Here is a 19069-nt window from a genome sequence, read left to right as displayed (position 1 = left end):
ATTCTTCTTGTGTTTCCTTCTTTTCTGCACTTATCACCAACTTTCAATGTCTGAGCTGTGGCATCAGTACCAACATCCTTTTAGCTGAGTTACTTGCTTCCATGTAGGAAAAACAGGGAGCATGTTTAGGGCCAAAATCAAGTCCCAGATGTTTATCCCAAAACTGACTGCCAGCAACAGCACAGCAAGTCAGCAGAGACCTCAGGATTACTGGGACCCCAAAAGCACTAAGGCACACATGAGAATTCAGTGCTTAGCTCCTACCTAATTTGAGGGGAGTTTGAAAGCCACCAGCTTTTTGATTCTTTGAACATCTCTCTGAAAAGATTCTAAGTTCAAGGGCTTAAAATCCCTCTAAATTTGCAATATTTGCAAGGGATTGCAAATAACATTTAAAAGTTATAATGAAAATTACTTTACCACATCACCAGAAATAGACCTTTGCTGACGTTGTAACATTAATTATAAGGCAAATTATCTAGACCTTTCTATAGGGGAGGCATAGCCAATAGAAGAAGAGAAACACAGCTCATTTACACACAGGTAGATGAAACTATGATATATTAGATCAGCAAAAAGCATGTATAAATTAACATTTTTACAGTTTCTGTTTCAAAAGGGGAATATCATATTAGAATTTAATGCACCAAAAATATTTCCAACATGCAACTTAACATAGTCAGGCCAGTATTAAAAATCTAAATTTTTGTTCTATGCACTGTAATCACATTTTTGTCACTGAACCATTACTTAGGATCTCTTTTCAATCAGCAATTAATAGATAAGTATCTTTATACATCTTCAATAAGGGCCTAGTGTGTATGCTTATCAGTACATGTATCAACTTTGGAAGATAAAACAGATTCAACAGGTAGACTGTGGTCACAGCTACATTTTGGGTTAGTGATGCATTATCATGATCTTGATGAAACTGGAATTGTTTTGAATAAGCAGCAAAGAAAAGGTAATTTTAAAGAAATTCATTAACTATAGTGTTGGATTCACATCAGATATTAAACATCATCCTAAGGTTGGTCTCTTTTTAAAACTAACTACTGTTCTTAATTGGTTTACATCTATTAATGATAATTCATGATTTGGGGTTAGTTACAGCAGACAGGTTCACTTTCTACATCATTTGGTCTCGGCTGTACTTATATTCCCTATCACAGAAGGTCAGATACTGCTTGGTATTCATACACCCTGCACAGCACAGGAGAAGTGCAAAGACCCCATGTTCCCTCACTAAATTCTGGTAACTTATACCTTAACTGTCCGGGGGAGAATTTGACAAGTTAAACCTTTTTATACTGGAACAAGTCTTCACCCCAACAAATATTAAGATTCTGAAAACACTCAGATAAAGACAAAAAATGTAAGAAAAAAATAATCAACCCCACATGCCATCAACTACGCCATCAATAATACAAAATATTTTACACCACTTGCACCTGAGTTGAAGAGTGGAAAAGAGAAGGAGACTCTGTCAGTGCAAGAGAATGATTCATGTGAGCACTTTGTCTTAATTACTCAGAACAAGCAGTTTGTTGCTGTTTAGTGAAGAGCAAAGATATCAGCGTCCCTTGACAGAAAAAAAAATAGCCACTATGGTGGTGAAGATGATGATGACTGCCAGAACAACGATCAAAATCCGGTTTTGGATGATCCTGGAAAAAAGCAGAAGAGACAAAAAAAAAAAAAAAGAAGTGGATAAAACAAAACAACAGAACGCATATAAAAATCATAAATTGAAGCACACAGATAAGTATCTTGGAGAAAAAACATATGTCTACAGCTGCAGGATTTCCTATACCGTTTTGTGTATTTGGATTTTTTTTTTACTTCTTTCAGCTACCAGTGCTTCAAAACATTTCTTTATGCAGCTAATAAATCCAAGTTTTGCATTCAGGAAAGAATTAGACTTTTCTTAATTATGCATACACTTATATACATATTTGAATAACCGAATTATATAATGTTACAATTTATTATCCTTCTAAGAACAAATGAAATAATTAGTCCTCAGTCGATGCAATCCAAGCAGTGTAATCTGTAACAGTAAATACCATTATATTTTTTAAAGCCAGTCTGAAATCTTCACAGCTTTTTTAATCTGAACAGAAACAACTTACTAATTTTCAAGGGATTTTACTATTAAGGTACAAGATTTCAAGGAAACACATGTCAATGAGCTACTTACTTGTACTAAAATACCAAGGGAAAAGTATAAAAGATAGTTTTGAAGAAAAGGATGATATAAAGAAGCAAGTGTCAAACTGTGAAGCTTATGTTGTAAAAGCATCTCATGTCTCTGTAGCATACCTTTACTTATGGTAATTGGCAAACGTGATATTTTCCATGTAATATAAAAAAAATAAAGTAAAATAAATTAGTTATAATGAAAAGATGCCAGAAATAGAAAGTCCCACTATTGTTCAATAATTTGTTGGAGAAATGCTTGCTTCTAAAATCAGGCACCACATTGCTTCAGATTTTGCCTGAAATGAATAGGCCGATTAAAAAGAATAAAGCAACAAACACTAGAACTTGTGAGATTTTTACAGGAGGATTCTGGATTGTATGAATTCAGCATTCAATATTCCATTCTCACAGATGAGGATAAACATTTTCATGAAACAGAAAATTTTGCATAAGATACTTGTACATGAAGTGTACCATGAGAATTGGAGAGCAATAGCAAAAAACCTCCAACAACCAAATTCAGCAAAAATCACACTAAGTTACTATTCCCCCCCCCCTTCCTGTGCTTCAGTAAAATAAAAAAAAATTAAGTCAAATATTCACTAAACGAACAATGGTGAGAAGAGGTAAAAGTGAGTTTTGTGAAACATCAAACCAAGTACAAGGCTCTGACTTGAAGACAGGGAATGTAACGTGTTAAAATGAGGATACTTCACGCAGTGAGAGAGAGAAGAAACTCTGGAGAGCAGAGGGGAGTTCTCCTTGGTAAATGTTTTTCATTTGGATGCGGGTGGCTATACGTATAAATTATACTGGAAAGTGTAAAGAAAAATGCAGTTTTAACCAACTCCAGCTCTCTCCTTGCTTACCCCCCACCTAAAGAAAAAGCAGTAAATGGATGGATGAAAACTGTCACATCAGACAGACACCCTCCCCTGTGACACTCTAAAAGGACTAGCTCTCTATCCTCCTGACAGGTTACAAAATGATCACATTTGCTGACACGTCTTCCGCAAAACTGCCTTAGTGTTTGTGTCCACTTTCCTAGCAGGAGATGAATGGGCTGCTTTGTCCTCATTTATCACTTAAAGCTGAACTAAGATCTGTCTCGTTTATTTTTCCCTTCCTCACTAGAAAGGCTCAACCACAGCATTAATTCTTTCGCGATGACAGCTAATTCAAACTTAACAGGCAATATTTACTCTGCCAAAAGGATGAGGAGGAGGGAGAGATGTTTCTCACTTTTTTTTTTTTTTTTTTTTCCTAAAAAGAGAAAAGAAAAGAAAAAAAAAGTAGCAGGCTAACGAAATAAAGCTAATTAAGGGCTTTTGGTTCTTGTTGGTTTGCACTTCAGTTTAACACCTGAACTTACAAGCCTCTCTTTTGTGGTGGGGTGTGACATTCTCTGCCAAACACCTGATAACAAATGATTTGTCCAGGCAAATGCATGAAAACCAGAATATATATTTACTCACTCACCCTCATCACTCCTGAAAAGACACTCAGCAAAATTGAAACTCAGCAGTGAGATAGATTAAAAGCATGAAAATTCTTAAAACATTCAGCCTTAAGTAATACACAGTGCAGCTGGCTTGACAACCATTTTATTTGTGGGATGTGGGCCCCAAGGCATCCATAATGCTAATTTACAAAGGATTAACTGTGAGTGAAACTCGCTTAATCTAACACATAGTTAGGCAAAGGCATACACAGCATACTGAGTGTTTAAATCAACTCCTATCTCTGGCCCACTGAAAAAGCATTTAATCGTCTGAGACTACAAAAATTAAGAAAATTTTTTTTTAAAAATGCACCAAATTCTCCAGATGCTTTATTTTTAATACTCTGGCAGTACACACCTGATTGCAAGATTATTTAACCGGTGTCCACGTCTGTAAAATCCTTGTCAAGAGAACAGTGAGCGAGGCATGCTGCCACCTGTATCTGCTAATTGAAGGTTCACTTACAGTGTGAATCTAGGAAATACGTATAAAAGTTCAATTTCTAGGAACCTGAATTAGTCTGCACAGTGCAGAAAAAAAGAATATCATATTAAAGGGAACAAATTAATCATGAAATAGGATGGATGTTATCAACAGGCTCCTGCGCTGAAGCATTATATACTTTTAATATTAAAGCCCACAGTTAAAGATTAATTTTATAACCCTGAAAAAAAAAAAAGAGTAACATTTAGCTTTACAGCTCTACTTTTCAGTGAGCAAGTAAAATTAAACTAACTGCAAACTGCCAGAAGGATGGGGCTAGGAGGAGAACGACAGAGCTGTCTGGTAGCAGGACAGTCTTGTGGAAGGCTCAGCAAGCAGTGCCTGATGAAGTCTGAGTCTGGGAGCTGCTGCTGAGACAGAGAACACACATTCTGGGTGTCAGTACATTTCAGATCTCAAAGTCAACAGGCAAGGGCGACCCTTCAGAGTAAAGAAAACTCAAGAGGAAAGGGGGTTTCAAATGATCCAAGACAGTCAAGCAAGCTCGGGGTGGTAGAACAATGGTTGGCATTGGCAGGACCCATCTGTAGGGAAGCCTATAGTACTGTCACAGCCAGACACTGCCAGTGGGCATTGCTCTAGGCAAAGCATCAAGGAATTCAAGTGGGGGAGGGAGTGATAATTCCAAAGGAGGAAAAAATGGGGCCTAACATTCACTACAAAAAAAAAATAAATCCCAAAGGCGTTAGCTCGAAAGAACCAGATGATAGTCTATTATCTCTATTACACCTTAAATTCAACAAAATCTGGTAAATGAGGAAGCCCAGATTCTTTGAAAATGCAAAGCATGTTTACAGAGTAAATAATTTAAGAAAGAATATATACTTGAAAGAAGACACCCATTGAAACATCCATGGCTAAAATGCCTGAAGGCAAAAACTTGTGCATTTGCATGCTGCATTTTATTAAGTTAGCACACTGTAGCTTTAAAAGAATGCATGGCCAAATTAAGAGGAATGTGTGACTGAAACATCAAGGATTCCTCAAGTTTACATTATGAATCATAGTGCTGTTGATATGAGATGAATTAACCATTTAGCTGATGCAGCTTAGGCACTGAATTCACACCAAGTTCTGCTGGAGCCTGGCACGCTGGAGCTCATTAACAGCCAACGTTCCTTTCATACTCAAAACTTTAAGAGCACAAGGGCTCATTCTACTTTGAGTTAGGAGAGATGAAAACTCTGAGCTTTTAAACTAAGTTCCATCTAAGTTTATCATGGACAGCAGCCCAAAACACTTGGGTGCAAAACTACATAGAAACAGTAACTAAAGCAGATGCAAGGGTAACGTTAACTGGCAGGTTGGAAGAGCACGCTGGACAAAGCACATGGAAAGCACATCCCACTCCTGTTGAGCTTCCTTCTGCTCCTCCTCTCTAAGTGCCCAACCCTCTTTTCTGGCTTCTGGTCACAGTGCAACCTCCGACCATGGGTGTGCTGGAGGCTCCCTCCAGCCAGTGCCAATGTGACAAATGACATCATCTGCTTTCAAGGATCACCTCTCTGATGCAGATGCCAACCACTGCTTTGGAGAACAAGCCCCACATCCATTACCAGACACGGATGCCCCTGGCAAATCAGTTCCCCCCCCTCCAGTCATGGTAGAAATTGTGCTGCCTTTCCAACTGCAAAACCCAAAATGATTTGCTCCTCTCTGTAGCTTCACACACACATGCACACGATGTGTCCAGCTCTGTTTGTGACATGTTTAGGTCTGCTCTGTATAAACACACAGCAGTTCCCAAATAAGCTTTTGCAAACCTTACATTAAGGATGCCAACCGTGTTTAAACCTTTTTACAAAACTGCATTCATTAGCAGGGGAGTGCACGACATCTATATGGGTTCAGCCTGATGTCTTGCACATGTCTTAGTGCCTGATTGACCAGCACTGAATAATGATGCCTTGCCATTAAGCACTGAGGGTACAATAACAATTGTCATGAAAATTAGCAATCATGGTAACATGTTAACTAAATACAGGATATCAATAAACCAGTGCAGACTCGGTGTATAAAGAGTTTTGTGTCCTTAACTTGAAATAATGAAGACTACAAATAAAATACTGCAAAAAATTCCTACAGAAGCTCAACTCTGACACTGATACAAATAAAAAAATACAAATGGCTTGGGGGATCAGTTAGCACACATTCATTACAACAGAGGGCTTTATTCTTAAAGAAAGCATCTCGGAAAATAGTGTCTTCAAGAACACAGACTGATTGATGACAGAGCACTGTCCAACAGTGCTTCACTGTAATACATGTATTTAAGATTTAACTAAAAGTGATTCCTATCAGTTTACTAGGCAGAAAGGCTTGTTCTTTGTATACCAGACTACGTGTTAAATGGTCACTCTGAATACTTGGGTATTACATTTTAGAATGCCCTTTCATTTGTGCTGGGTAGTTTTTGCTAATGTGCCAGAAAATAGGTGCAGGCAAATCAGTGGTAAGTGATTCTTAAGTGCCCAATACTCATGGTAAAATCAGCACATTCAAACAAACACAAAGGGTAAGTCTATTCACATAGGCAAATACATATGAGGCAAAACTAAATGTGAATTTAAATTAATAAAGCATTATTACTATATATAAGGGCATTCTTGTTATGATATATCTGGAGCTTTCAAATGGAAGCACTAGACCCCAAGCAGGGGAATAAAATGTTATGATTAGTAAAGCAAAGCCTTAGATACATGATGATAAATCTCTCAGTTCAGGGTATCTGGGGGCAGTTCAAGTAACTATTCATCTCTTCCATCTTTAGGTTTAAGAATGCTTTTCTTAAATAAAAGCAACAGAAAAGAAGAAGACAGGCAGTGGCCAAATATAAAGACATGGCAACCTACTGAAATAAAAGTAAGAGACACCTGCCTAGCAAAATTACAGATGGTTGAAAGTATCTGACTTCAGGTATTTTTCATCATTAACAATTGAAATTAGAAATCAGAAGTATCAGTGACAAAGTATCTGCAGAAGTTGCATACAACTCCTAGGCCCCCTTCCAGCTGACCTTGGAAAAAGTGAAGAATCTGGAAAATACTCAAGCTTTTTTTTCCTCTCCCACACCCCAAACTCTGAAAATTAGTCCAAATTTTTTGTTTCTTAAGCCAAAAGAACCGATTACATTGCAGTTGACAATGTATATTTAAAGGTGAAAAGGCTTTGGGAAGTGGTGGGAGGGGGGGGATGGGAACCCCCCATGGCTTTCTTCATGCCAAAGAGGCCCTGCTGCCTGGGCTCCATTTCCAGCTTGGAAAGCAGCCATTCCCAGCAGGACTCTATTTCATGTTCTCTGAATTCCTTCCCAAAGGAGCCTCTTCTTTCCCTAGGGACAGGGCTCCAGCTTCTTAATTGTAAGACCTTGGAGCAATCCATTGAAAAATGCTGAAAACTGAGCAGATAATGAAATTAAAGCCTGAAAAATGGAGAATGAAAAATGATGGAACTATTTTAGCTGCCTAATAGGGTTTTTTGAAAGAGACAGGCCACATGAGATGCCTGAGATATTGTTGACAGGGGTGAGGAGTTGTGCAGTGCTCCATCCTCTAGCTTTAAAGTTCACTCTTAAGGACTGAGGCAGTCTACTTGTAATAATGTGGATACCAATCTCTAGTTATAATATTACACTCAGACCACATCAATGTGTTTCCACCTGGGCCCTGGATGAAAGAATGAGTCATGTAATAACAGGTGCAGGGAGGTAGTCACACTATATGACCTTAAACATCTAAATTATATCTAGCTAATCTCTTTCAGCTCCTGATGAAAATATAAACTAGAGTCCTGCTCTGCTCTTAACTGCCTTCTCTTTCTCCTGGACATATGTGCATCCCAGGAGCATTAGTCAGTCAAGTTAGCTGTCTGGGTGATGTACCTACAGATTAAGTAGAAGCTTGAATATGAGGCCCAAGCAAGAAAGCTTCCTAGATCTGAAGGCAAAATCATACAGGAAAGGTGTTATCATATTGTGAAGTGTCTGTAACCTCCCATTAATCAGAAATACTGGACAAATGAAACTCACCAGAAAAGCAGAAGATGTTAATCAATAATTAGCCTGTAAATACTGTGATTCATCACCTTGCTTTAATGGATCCCATATTTGCACATTCAGATCAGAATCAAATACACTCCTGTTACAGCTTTTTTGGAGAAGTGAGAGGTAAGAGAGACATCCCTCTCTGGGATGAATACCTCCTGAAATGCAGTGAGCATTCTTGGCTTCAGGAACTATATTTTTTACCTTTCTGTGTCATCATCTGACTATATTACTGCTAAGATAAAAATTGAAAATTATTTTTATGATATCTGATAGTTAAAATTCTATTGAGAAATCTACTTATAACTGAAATCTTGAAATGCATTCCACGTGTAACAAAAACAGATGAACAGCATTGGAGTAAAGTGTTATTTGGTAGCCATCAAGATTATCATAGCTTGCATGAGTCCTGTCTCAGGGAGCTGGCAATTGCTGGAGGTGCAAGTAGTACCCAAGTGAAGCACTGGAGTACCCAGAGATGATTGGGGGGAATGAGGAAGGGGCTGAGTGGCCTTGAAAGGAGAGGTTTCTACAGGAATAATGGATGAAAAGTGTATGCAGACTTCAGCATGCAAATGGCAAGAACAGGGAAAGCCTGGAGAAGGACCTCCTGGATGTGGGGCCTACGCTGAAAGGGCAAAAGTACAGAAGGATACTGTACATCTTCTACTAGCTGAGATTCTATTCATTATTTTTAGGACACATGTGAAGGCATTTATAAAGGATGTAAAATATCCCTCTGCTGATGAGAGACCCTGGCAGGGAACAATCCTCTGCACAGTTGTGATGCAACTTCAGCTTTCTCCTGCCTCCGTGTCCACTCCTTCCAGGGAGGGAACCAATTAGATTATTACTGTCATTATGAGGAACAGCGGGTGGCTTCTGGGGTCACGAAAACTCAACAACCAAATCTGGAGAGGGATTAGTTCATTTCATGCAAAGCAGAGGCAACACCAGATCTCTTTGGCAGGAAGATCATGCGTGTGGTGGCAACTGCGAGTGGAAGGAGTCAAGGTTATATTAATCTCCAACCAGCCTTTCTCAGGGTACTGAAGTATCAAGAAGAACAAATCACACATTTAGTCACCTGAGCATGACTAAGAACCATAGGCCTTAGCAAACATTACGAGTGCTTTAGAAAGAGCTCTGAGGGAGGCTGGGTAGCCCAGCTGTCAGTGTAATGGCATTCTGCAGCACATCAGTTGCATGAAGCACCAGTCTTCAAACAGTTAATAGGAAAAAAAAAGCCCCAGCCCCTTCATCAGCACTCAAAGTGAGAGCAATTATTTGTCCACAAGGAAGAAATGTATAAAACGACAAGAACATACATGATTACACATTGCCTTTTATGATATAGTTAAATTTAGGTTCTGTTCAGTTTAAGTGAACTGAAATATCTAAAGTGAACAAAAATATCTGAAGTCTGCGCTTGATGAACTTTATTAATCATATCTTAAACAGATGAAAGAAAGTAACATCGTTTGCCCTGCCTCACTTTATTAGTGACCAACCTACAGCTTTGAGGAAGGATGAAGCTGGAGACTGGACACAAATATTTCGCTTGCATTATTTTCCCCTTATCACACCAAATTTAACTGGGCGCCTTTTTGTATGGCAAGTTTTCTACAATTGTCTTAACAATGTTGACCTCTTTTGTAAAAAACTGAAGGCATCCGCAGCAATTGTTCCTGAGGATGTGCTATCCAAAATGCTACCATTTCATGGCACTTCTTGAATGATAGAATAGATTCTTATTTTTTTTTTGGTATATACTCATTTTTTTTCAAATGCTATAAAAGAAAGGAAAACAATCATGGCTAAGGCCATTTGTGAGATGGCATTAAAAGAGCCTACTCTGAGACAGATAAAAATAATGAGAATCTTCCTGTCAAGAAGGATTTAGAAAATATCACTAACATTATTAAAATTTAATTTTTTACTGCGCTTTTTGGTTCCCCCTTTTCCAGTGATAATGAGCAGGACTGCACACCTCCACATTGCTAGCACTTGTTTTGAGCAATAAATTCAGCCTTCCAGTCTGAAGACATTTCAGACAACAATTTTGACTGCTATAGGCTTATTTTTCAACCTGTTCTGTGCTTTGAGTCTTCTTATAAAAACCAGTTCATAAGCTAATTTTCCACAAGGCCAGTGGAACAAATAAAAATCAATTTTTGCCCAACTGGTTCAGAGAAAACCTGGGAATAGTGAAGACAGAACAGTGAAAAATAAAAAGAATCGATGTATTCACAAATGGTTTACCTGATAGAGAACTATCAAATTAGTTGACAGGAGATACTTGCCACTGTTAGAGTATTTTCTTTTCAGCATGTTACAGTATTTCTATTAGGGGAGCAGAAATGCCTCTACTTTGTTATGACCTTAGACACGTCAGTTTAATAACCACATCAAGCCTCCATACACTCTCTAAAACTACAGGGCAAAAGTCAAAGTGCAAGAGCACTTGGCAGTTCTTGCAACCAGAGGGACCTGCGAGCCCAACCTGGCTTAGAGTGGGTGTCAGTTTTCGGGATCTTGTAGAAGGAGGAAAGATTCCTCTTTCAGTCAGCACAGGGAGACATTCATGACCTCGGGCCAACCTTGTCAAGAGGCATTTGGTCCATCAAGAAAGGAAAAAATCGTAAAACGCTGCCTGGACTTCCCTCCCCAGTTGAAAACCCAAATGTTCAGGAGCAGGCTGCAAAATAAGCACTGTAGCATCTCTTGGGGAGGGGAATACAAATTTCTCCAAGGATGGGAATCCCAAGTGGAGACTTCAAAAGTCTCAGAATCCTGATGATGACTAAGAGCACTGGTTTTAAGACTGTGGCCTAGTCCATATCATCATGTTCTCCACTAATTGGGCAAGAATTTTTGAAGCCATGATACCAAGAAGGCATTGCATAGATGCTTATCCCTTTCTGTCTGCAGCCAGAAAAATACATATGGAAAACCAATTGAAGAATAAAATCTGCTTTTTCACACAAATTAACAATCACTCCTGTGGAAATAATTTCAGAATTTACACGCTTAAATATTAAGGAAGCTATTTTTAAGTAGCTGTAATCTTCACCCTAGTACATAGCATTTTATACACTCCTTCATTTTTATGAGTTGGTGTTAAAATGTGACTCATTTTAACAGAAAAAAAAAGATTAAGTATGTCATTCTGAAGTAAAACTGCACATTACCTATTTAAAAATATTATAACACACCATAGAGACATCATTTCTAGGGCCAAACAAAACATTATTCAATGAAGAGATGGCACAAAATCTAAAATATTAAGTAGAGGGAGGGTATTTGGAGTTAAGGAGTTTCACTGCTAGTGAACAGCATCATACTAAATACTATGCATGTAGAAAAAAAGTATACCTGTTGGAGATGTAATGCCTTAGTATGGGAAACCAATAAATATAATACTCATCCACCAAGTACATAGAGAGAGAAACTAAAAACCACCACACATTTTGATTCTGAATCTCTTACAACTGATGCTAATTTGCTTACGATATCTGCCCGATTTAGAGCTAATCTTCTGTAAATTAACTCCTAATGCTGTCTGAAATAATCCTCTTAATGCTGGTCTGTCTTGAGTACTTTATATCAAATACCATGAAATACCCAGGCGGATACAAGGCGTAGAGCATTTGTAGTGCTGCTGGATGCTCTCAAATGTTTGCTGTGGCATGAAGACACAAGCAAGGTGAGAGCCACATGGCCCTGGGGCAGCTTTGGGACAGCACAGGGTCATATTGTGCTGGTTGTTTCCTTCAAAAGGGGACAGAATGCCAGGACTGTGTCCCACCACTCCAGACCACCAAGGAGAAGAGGAGGCTCTTTGCCTCCTCACAAAATGGTGCAGGGAGGTGTGGTGGTTCCACAAAGCTCTCACCTCCAGCAGCACACGATAATGAGAAAAAGGAAACCGTTCAGGCTTTGAGATTTCTGAACGACAAGATCTGTGTTAAACAGCACTAATTATCAGCTGGAAGCCTAATCTGATAATGGGGAAAAATATTTTTTAAGGGTGTTGCTTCAGCTTAATTGTTATTGTCAGTGTGCTAACTGTATTCAAAACTATATTTTTTCCACTAAATCTACCGGAACAATTTTCTCCCCCAACATTAATTTAATGATACAGCTGAAAACCTAATTGATACTGGTGAGCAATGCAATTCCAACATATTATATTCTCAGTTTTTGAAACATAAATGGCAGGCAAAACTCTGACTGAATGGACCTCTTTATGTTTTAACAGGCGGTTTATTGGCCCAGACTTCAACATATAACAAGCACAATTGGAAAAGCAATACATTTTTAATTGAAAAATTCATGTATTTTTACTATGAAAGTGGCTCAAATAACAAGTAACTTTGTCAGGTACAGGGCTTTAAAAACATTTTTGTATACATGGAATGTTGTTTAGAAATTATATCCCCACCATAGCAAGTGCTTATAGGAGGCTATTAAGAGAAAAATATGTATTGTTTAAATCATACTTTATTGGAGCCTGCTTTTTTATTATATTAAAGAACAGATAAAGCACAGTGATCAGTGAGCTGTATGTGTCCAACAGCCCTTCAAGAGCCTTGTGGAAATGTATAAAACAAGCAGTGATACAATCCTTTGCCAAACACTGTCATAAATTTTTTATTTGGCAGCTAACATTCTCACTAGTTTTCTTGGCAGCAATTGGGACCTTTAGCAAGAAAGGTGCAGGAGAAAAATACCTTGTTTAGAGATGTTTTCAACACTTTCTGGGATTTTTCAGAACTTCTGCCTGCAGCACATTTTACAACCACAGTCTCCAGTCACCTGATGAGGAGGTGGTGTTTTTTAAGTTGGGGTTTTTTTTGGATTTTTTTTTTTTCCTTTTCTTCAATATAGACAGCCTACTACCCCCTCTGGCCTTCAGCCTAGGATGTGAGCGTGGAGGGGGGCTGTATGTGTTCCACAGAGATACCAGTGGTTGCTCCTCTCTGTCTAGGCAAAAAAACTTGAAAATAATATCAGAATGTACCTTTCATTGCTCCTGATACTATCTGTTTCTTATTCCCAGATGGCAGAGATAAGTGAAAGGCAAACATGTGCTGATTACTTTTGCATTTTTCTTGGGAGATCTCTGCAGAATAGTTGGTCACAGGTGTAGCTAACCTGGTCAGATGGTGGACTGCCTCATAAAGAGAATTGTGAAATAGATTTCTGGACCTGGAGCCGGTCTTCCAGGGTGTTTTGTGGGGTTTTTTTTTGTGTTTGTTTGTTTGTTTTGTTTTTTAAAGAAGATATACTAAACCTGACATCTGCTGTGCAGCCTTCCTCCATGCACCCAGATACGCTGATGCATCGTACATGTGTAAAAATGGCTCCAGCAGTACTGTGGTTTGGGCAACACTGGGCAGAATTAAGTACCAGGGTCCTATCAATTCACTTTTGGAGCAGAGACTCTTATATTTTGGTATTTCATTGTTGCAGAAAAGAAATACGATGGACTTATTTTACATCTCAGCAACTTCCTCCAAATCTTTTGCATCAATGAGATTTATTTCAATCCTTCACACGGACACCAAGGAAACAGTTTGGCTAAAAGAGATGTGGATCAGGAAAGACACATTTTCCTTACTTGCCTCATGTTAGAAAGGATGGAATTTAGTTTTAGACAGTCTAGACTGCTTCAAGCACAAGTTTTAATTAAAGTAACGATGTTGCACTTAGAAACACAAACGAATAGGCTTCCTCACAACTTGTGTTCCCGTTTTGCCTCCTGTTTACCTGGGGCATCATCCCCTGGAGAACTTTGCAGAGCCCACACAGACATCTAGTGGTTGGTGAACACACTGCAAGCATGGCATTGCATGGACACGGCTCCACTGGAGACTGGGAGTTATCCCAGGTGTGAGTTGAAGCCATTTAATCTGTCACAACTCTGGATGGGCAATCACACGGGGAGAGAATCGCTCTCAGGGAACCAACCGCGCTGCCCCTAGCGAGAGGGTTCTTCCCTTGCAACTTTGTCTTTCCAAGCTTCCCTCATCACTGATTCTTTTAAATTCAGCTGGAGCTATTTTTACCTTTCTTCTGAATACCTTGAAATTCTCTCTCCTTGCTACTTATGGTATGTAAAAACCTGAAGAGCTTAATTCTGTATTACTGTTTGAAAGGTTTGCTCAAACACACCAGGGAAGTGACGGGACAAGGCGATTTTACAGACAACAAAATACCCCACGAAAAAATACACAGTAAACAATACATTCTAAATGGCTGGTGGAGGAACACGACTCGCTCCACAGCCTGCATCAATCAATGGAAAGATGCCTAAAACTTCAGTGGGGTTTGAGTCCCACATCTGCAAAGGAGATCAAGAGCCACAGCTTTGTGCAGTGTTGTAGGAACTCAGCGCCCTGATTCTGCTCTCAGTTTCACCATTTTAAATCAAGCGGTACTCAGTGGTGTCATAACCCTCCACATCTGTGTCAGCCCCTGTGTTGCAAGGGCAGGCTTGATGCCAAGAATGCAAAACAGATGTTGCTTCCCTAATGTTTTCTTGTTGTCATTTAAGTTGTTTTCATGGGGTTCTGTTTTGATTTTGGTGAATGAAACAGGTCGATAGGACTTCTCAGAGGGCAGACTGGAGGAATGCTTCTGCATCTTCCTTTTTTATTTTGTGTGCATGTGTGAATATGCACAGACTTCGAGTTACAACTGGGAAAAATATTTTTTTTTTATTATATATTTTTTTTTTAAGCTTCATTTGAGCTATGCTTCTGTTCCCTTGGGGCAAAGTGAAAGGTAGCTATTTGAGGATGGGAAAAAGGGCTTTTGTGAATAGCAAAACTGCATCACCAAACAGCTTGAGAAAAAAAATTTTTGAAGTTATTTTTTACTACTATTTTAAGAGGAAACGGGGATAAATATATCTTTTTTGCCTGTTGACTCATTAACAAATTTAGCAATAAACACTTTGTAATTAAGTCCACTGGTTTACTGCTGTCCAGAAGTTTCTCAATACTCTTTACACAGAAGGTTTTGGAAAATGTAAAACTAAGAAACGGTGAAGGCAAATCCCAACAGCTTGCTCAAGCAAATCTAGCTGAGGCTTAAATTCACTTCTGAACACTGAAATATGAGACGCTGTATCAAATAAGCAGCTCTTTTTCCCTGAAGAGGAGAAACTGGGTGTAGCTAACCTAGTGCATAATAGGTTTATTCTCATTCACAAAAAAGGAATTACTTTATGGCCCCAAAGTAAAACTAGCACAGAAATATACTGGCAGATTTGCTGCAGATGTGTGTTGTGACACGTATGCAGGGAATCTGCTATTAATCACATGCTAAGATTTTAATATTATGTAGGGTAATGCAGGCAACCATTATGGTGAAGGTTCTGGATTCATAAAAGCCTAACCCACAAATGGGTCTTTTAAATTTAATACATTTGAGCTCACTCTCACACTGCACCACTTGAACTCCCTGATTCACACCTCCCCAGCTCCCCATTACATACGTTTTTTTTTTTTTCAGTATCTATTGTGTTTCTTTTTGTGCTTGTGTTCTGTTTCTTTCCTCGAGACACATGACAGTTGTTGGGGAAAGAGAAGCTTTTCAATTCTCCCTTTTACTGGACTACGACAGGAATGTTCTTGTTAGAGGGGCTGTTTGCAAGACCCCTGGACACATACATAGCACAGGAAACAATCTGGCTCAAACGCTGGAAAAGCCATCCTTCACCTGAATCCTTCAAAATTTGTGTCCCAACATAACTAGAACCTATGTATTCGTAGCCAGGCTAAGATTACTATGGACAATTATACCATGGAAATGCATTATTCTGACAAAGCAATCAATCACGTTATTTCTCACAATTTCAGTTCACCCCTAAAATTTTCCTTACCTCCTAAGCCAGCTGGATATTATATTACCAAAGCTGTTGAAAGGGTGTAACACTAACCATGAAGCCAAAGGCCACTAAAACTATGCAGTGCATAAATTTTTATTGTTTGCTCAGCATTGAAATCTCATTAGGGCTCATAACTCATCGGCGCACTGCAAACATTTGCATCTGCTGATCATGAGAACTTAGACAGAATGTACACCTTTGGCTAATTTACTTGTTAATGTTTTTAGATGAGACTGTGTGTGTTGCTTTTTGTTTCCTTTTTAAAAAGTCTTCGCGCGGTTGTGAGATAAATGTCCGCTTTTTAAATTAAATAAATTAAAACTTTCCTTTGCAGTTTCTCAAGGTTGTTCTGTTGCTGGCAATGTTCATGATCATCATTTTACAAAAGCTTCATTTGACTTAGTATTCAGGATAATAATTGTTTGAAAACTGTGCCCCATAGAGCATTTAACTTCATTCATCCTTTCTGCTTTATGCAGTCAAATTTTAATTAGATTAAAATTTGTCCTCCAATTAGCTTTCATTAAAGTTTATAGATTACAGCAAAAATCTCCACTGAGTTGTGCTTCAAAACTGTGCCTAAAGTTTAAAATGAAATAACTGTGCAAATGAAGTGATTATGAAGATTATTACTATGCAAAAAACATCAGTCACTTCTTGGTTTACTTATACGTTTAACTCTGTAATTTATTTTGCCGACTTCAATACCTCTGTGTTCTCTTGAGTAGTCATCATAATAATACCTTACAGTTACAGGATACCTTTCATTCCTAAGGATCCTTAGGGGCCTGATTCTGCAGTCCTTACACACACCACTGGTTCTGTTGAAGTCCCTGGAATTACCTGAGCAAGTGCTACTTGCTGCACGTGAACCAGAACCCAACTATAGGTCAAATCCTGCTTGCAGATCCCCACCTGGCACGGTTCAGAATGCAAAACGGACACCAACATTCTGCAAAAAGTCCTTTCACCTACTTCTGGGTGAGATGTGGCAGCTGTTTAATGGTGCATGGTTACAAGATTCACCTCTTTAAACCAGGGTGCAAAGACAGATACTTCCCCCTCCCCAGCTAAAACTGCAGAGAAAACTGAGCACGTAACTATCCAAAGAGGAAACGACTCAGTAAGACGCTGGGGCTGGGGCTGGATCTCTCCTGTCATTCATGTTTTCAGATGCAACATCACCAAGTATCAGATGCCCAGTTGCTAATACCTCCTCCACATGCAAATTTACTATGTGCTGAAGGCAATATAAAGTTTACAGTTCACCAGGCTGATCCTACAACCAGAGCAGACATTTCTTCAGGAGCAAGCTCACGGTGGAACACATGGGATTCCATGCCAGAGCAGAGCTCCACAGAAATGGATCTGTTTGCAGGAAATTCTCTTCCAATAGCAAGAGCTATAAATATATATATACATACTTAAAAAAAAAAAAAAAAAAAAAAAAAAAAAAAAGAGAGAGAGAGAGAGAGAGAGATGCAGCCAATATGTTAAAACTAAAAATAGAGACACTTAGGTTACAAAAACAGGGACCTGTCTTTGCTCTAGCAACATGTTTCTGATTGGACAAACATAGCTGAAAACAAATATTTTAGTGCAAATGAAATGTAGTTCATAAGCATGAGAGAACAATTTCAGCAAAATGCAGAAGTGTAAAAAGCAGTCTTTCCTATTTTTCATGCACTAATTTCTTGGACAATGGTTCCCATCATGAGGTAACCAGTGTTATTCCCTTTTTGCAGATGGGAAAACTAAAACTTAAGGGTGCTAAAGGCTAGAACAGAGTTTATAGTTTAAATGTTCCAACTCCAAGCTCTGTACTGAAGCCAAAACCATGTTTCTAAAGCATCCAGCAGCAATACTAATTTTAGGACTCATGCTCATGCAGGTCTGTCCCTGCCCCCCCAGTACCACCTCTTCTTGGTGTTCATTTCTGCCACCGTGTTGCAGCACGCCAGCCCCAGTTGTGCTGACTCAATAGTTTGTGGCTCCATGTGATGGGTCAGATCAAGGAATTAATCCAGGATAAAAAAAGAAGAAGAGACTGAGAGAGGAGAGCTATTTTACATTGAATCAATTCCATTTCAAGACATTGACAGGAGAAGAGGAGTGTTCATCAAAATGAGAGAGCAGCTGGATTGCAGCATTGGGGCAGTTGTGAGTTTTGGGGGCAGAAGACCCTGCTGTTGATGCTGATGGTTTCATAACAGAGAATTGAGGTCCAAGCCATTCTGAGATAATTCCATTTTCATCTTTTAACGCTCTTACATCTCTGCTTCCTTTTAAGTTCCTTTGTCTGTTGTGGTCAGGAGACGAACTCGCTACTGCATTCTACCTCTGCACAACAACTTTGCACAAGGTAATTCAGAAAATGGAAGCATTTTACTTTCCCCAATTTAAGCCTGGAACACCAAGTTCTCCTTCTCAATTAAACAGGCTATATTGAAGAACTGCTCCATTCACTGAGTAGAATGTTTCATAAATTCCATTCATTTCATGTTACATAAAATACAATCTAGTCATGCTTTATGTCAATGGTGCATTTACAAGTGGTTTACAAAGGATTTAGATGATTAACCATTTATTTGGACACTTAATCAATTGCTTTCTACCTTATATGCACTCCTAATGTGTGCTGTTATAATATTCTGCTAACTCAAAAGGATTTGTGTTGGAAAAATAAATTTTAAAAAAGCTCAAATCCTATCAGAAGGAACGGATTACACAATTAGGGCTTTGAGGCTCCTAGATTAAATGAATCAGATCCAAAAATCAGATCTTGGGAGTCTGTGCCATGATTTAGGTACTTTAAGGCCCTTAAAAATCTCTGCCCTCATCACTCTGCTCATGGGACGTGTGTAATTTTTAAAAGTTGAACAAGAGTCATTTGAAAAGGCACACATGCTGTATGAAGGAACT

General features: G+C 38.7%; 1 protein-coding gene across 4 annotated transcripts in view; it reads right to left on the bottom strand.

Annotated features, from left to right (window-relative positions):
- Positions 1-544: 544 nt before the first annotated feature.
- The window catches only part of VTI1A (vesicle transport through interaction with t-SNAREs 1A), a 263303-nt gene continuing 244778 nt past the window's right edge, over positions 545-19069 (bottom strand). For all 4 annotated transcript variants that reach the window (XM_071749441.1, XM_071749440.1, XM_071749442.1 and 1 more), the window contains one exon: positions 545-1667. In XM_071749441.1, coding sequence (XP_071605542.1) covers positions 1574-1667 — 94 coding nt within the window. In that variant the 3' untranslated portion in view covers positions 545-1573. The remainder of the gene's footprint in view (positions 1668-19069) is intronic.

The sequence above is a fragment of the Heliangelus exortis genome, chromosome 7 (genome assembly GCF_036169615.1).
Source record: "Heliangelus exortis chromosome 7, bHelExo1.hap1, whole genome shotgun sequence".
Taxonomy (NCBI): Eukaryota; Metazoa; Chordata; class Aves; order Apodiformes; family Trochilidae; genus Heliangelus; species Heliangelus exortis.
The sequence above is the reverse complement of the archived record's forward strand: the minus strand, read 5'-3'. Positions and strand labels throughout refer to the sequence as shown.